The following is a 3,021-nucleotide window of genomic DNA, read 5'->3' on the forward strand; positions in this document are numbered from 1 at the left end:
AGGTCCTCCTGCTGCTAATGATTTTTGAATTCCTTCAAGTCTTGCAAACAGCTCTGCCTTTTTTCTGAATATATTGCGGAAAATATTCTTGTTCCATAAATTCAATTTTTCAGCAAACTTCGGTGAGAAAGTATGTAAACTCTCTTCATTTGTCCAGTTGGAAGTGACAAATTCATTGAATCTATCATGATGTAGCCAAGTTTCTCGAAAACGAAATGGTTTAGCAGCTATAGGGAGAGGAGAAAAACCATTCGTACTCATGAGAATTGGGCAATGATCAGAAGTAATTTTTGGTAGATTACGTACCGCCCCTTCATCAAATTTCACTCTCCACTCTCATTCACCACCCCTGTCCATCTTGCTGTTTTATTGCAGATAGCCTCTACTCCATGTATGAGCAGGGCCTGAGCAGCCGAGATTGATAAGATTATTCGAGTCAATCCGATCACTAAATTCAGCACATCGTTTTTGCATCTCCGTTCCTCCAACCCCACTTCTCTCGGTCATTGAAGTTGTGTCATTAAAGTCCCCTGCCAAGATCCACGGGCCATGAAGGGATCTTCTAATATTTTCCAACTGTCTCCATAGTTCTTTTCTAGTACTCGAGTCGGGACTGGCATAAATAGCCGAGAAAAACCAAGGCTCTTCTCCTCTTTTGTCAATTTCAATAGTGATATGTTGGGTGCTTTCATCTAGGACATTTACAGTAACCAATTCATTCCTCCAAAACAGCCAAATCCCACCACTAAAACCTTGTGCTTCTACTCTAGTTTGACCCGAGAAGCCAATTCTATCACAAATCTTCTGTGCTTGCTCTCCACTCAAGTGAGTTTCAACTAAGGCTAAGATGGTTTGATCATTGATTCTAATTAGCTCGCGAATCGAAGCTAATTTGTTTCCCGCTCCCTGAACATTCCACGTCATGATTTTGATTGACATAACAAATTCTGGAAAAATCGGGTAACGGTCATACACCCTTTCGGGGATATCAGGCATAAGTCCTAAGAACGCTTCCATCAGCGCTCTCATAGGACCCTTCGTTCGAATTGGGATGTCTATGGTAGCCATCATCTCCGGTGGATTGTGCTCCGGTGGCGGAAACGTGCTCCCTTCCAATAGGGCTCTGTTTGCACTCGGATGAACGACAGTCAAGGTCGGGCCTTCTGTCTTGTAATCTATGAACGTTGAGTAAGCTGGTGGAATTCGAGTTTCCAACGTGATTGGGATCAGGTGGTTTGTCATGATTTCCACTACTACTCTCCCAGCCTTCACTCAAATTCCGTAAAGCAGTAGGGGTTCTGGATGCAATTGAGAATAATTGCAAATTATTTTGATATGGTATTTCTTGGGAATATTCCAAGGGTTCCTTAGTTTGATTTGTCAAAGGATCCTAATTTTCCTTATTCCTAATTTTTTCCATAGGATAAATATTCCCTTTTCCCATAAAATTATTATTCCTTTACTTTCCAGCTAGTACATTAACTAAATTTGCCTTCAAAGATAGACCCAAATCCACTGTCAAAGGAATCTTTCCATCAATATCCATCCCATTTAAACATTCACCCTCTACAAGATCACTTTTATATCCCATAAATTCATCCTCACCTAAATTAATGGCCTCCCTCAATTGTTCCATACTACATATATTTTCTCCTATAATCTCCTTATTTAGAGTGCGATTAGGCTCAAGCACTATCTCAACATCATTTAACTCTTGATCCGAACCCAAAATTTCGAACCTGGAACCACTAGCTCCATTGTTCTTTTGGATTTGACTTGCAGCACCCTTTTGGTGGCTAACTTTCTCCTTGCTACCAACTTGAGCTCCACTCTTCTGTTTATTTCCTTCACTCTTATTGTCTTTCGGCTCATCATGACTTTGGCCTTTGGGATTAGTATCCTTCTTCTTGGGTACATACTTTTGCGTGTTATGCTGTACCAACATCCAACTTCCGAACTGGTCTTGTTCCTCTGGTCTTGACCTAGTCATAGCTTGCTGATGTTCTTCTGGCCCTTTTTTTTACAAGATTTTCCCACCATTGTCATCATGGACAATTTCCATGTCACAATCAGCATCTTTTTGACCAAGCTTCCTACATTTGAAGCATATGAGCTTCAAACCTTCGTACTGGATGCTCCATACCCTGCCATTAAGCCGAAATTTCGATAGTAATGGCTTGACAAATCCACTTCGATACTGAATCGAACATACTGACCTCGGCTCATAGTCTCTGTATTTCGATCAATATTAATAACTCTTCCAATTTTAGAACCAATTCTATGCAAAAAACTTTTATCATAGTATTCCACTGATAATTGGGGAATTCTCACCCAAGCCGTTAAGAACTTAATCGAAGTCTCATCCGCAACAAAGTTAGGAACCCACTTACGGATAGTGAGGTAACTATCCCTTATAATCCAAGGTCCCTAAGTCAAGACAAATCTATAGTCTTCCATGTTCGTAAAACGAACAACATAGTAGGAAAATCCTACATCAGTGAGGGAGATATCTCCCTTAAGGCACCATTTCAGTCGAAGACTATTTATAAGGACTTCATAGCTTAGCTTTTTATCAAATAGCTTGATTATCAAAGCATTTTGCCAAGGTTTCCTTAATCTCCTTTTCTCCTCTTTTGTCAACAAGAAATTAGGGCATGATTCATCTTCCGAATCACAATCCAATGGGATATCATCATCCGAAACAGAGTCCTCATCCTCCATGATTTGCTCTGTAGGGTGTAATCCTTCCCCCTTGGTCATACTGTTGAATGATACCCTAGGTTTGGCTTGAGGAGTCATTTCCATTGTTTCAGCAACGAAAAAGGACATCTCCACATCCTAGTCAATTTGACTTGGATTTGGATGATGAATTGGAGAATTCTCCGGAGTTCGATTGACCTTCTTGGTGGATCTGCGTACCAGATCCTCCTCCTCTTTCGAAAACTCTGTCTCTCACCCTCCGCTTTTACTCTCCATTTAATTATTACATTAAAATTATTCATATATTAACAAATTACGTAA

The 3,021-nt window shown here is 40.3% G+C and overlaps 1 protein-coding gene across 1 annotated transcript; it reads right to left on the minus strand.

Annotated features, from left to right (window-relative positions):
- Positions 1-366: 366 nt before the first annotated feature.
- LOC110723447 lies at positions 367-924 on the minus strand. Its single transcript, XM_021902804.1, has one exon. It carries the CDS (start codon positions 922-924, stop codon positions 367-369), a length of 558 nt encoding a protein of 185 aa, XP_021758496.1.
- Between the last annotated feature and the right edge of the window lie 2,097 nt (positions 925-3,021).

The sequence above is a fragment of the Chenopodium quinoa genome, unplaced genomic scaffold (genome assembly GCF_001683475.1).
Source record: "Chenopodium quinoa cultivar QQ74 unplaced genomic scaffold, ASM168347v1, whole genome shotgun sequence".
Taxonomy (NCBI): Eukaryota; Viridiplantae; Streptophyta; class Magnoliopsida; order Caryophyllales; family Amaranthaceae; genus Chenopodium; species Chenopodium quinoa.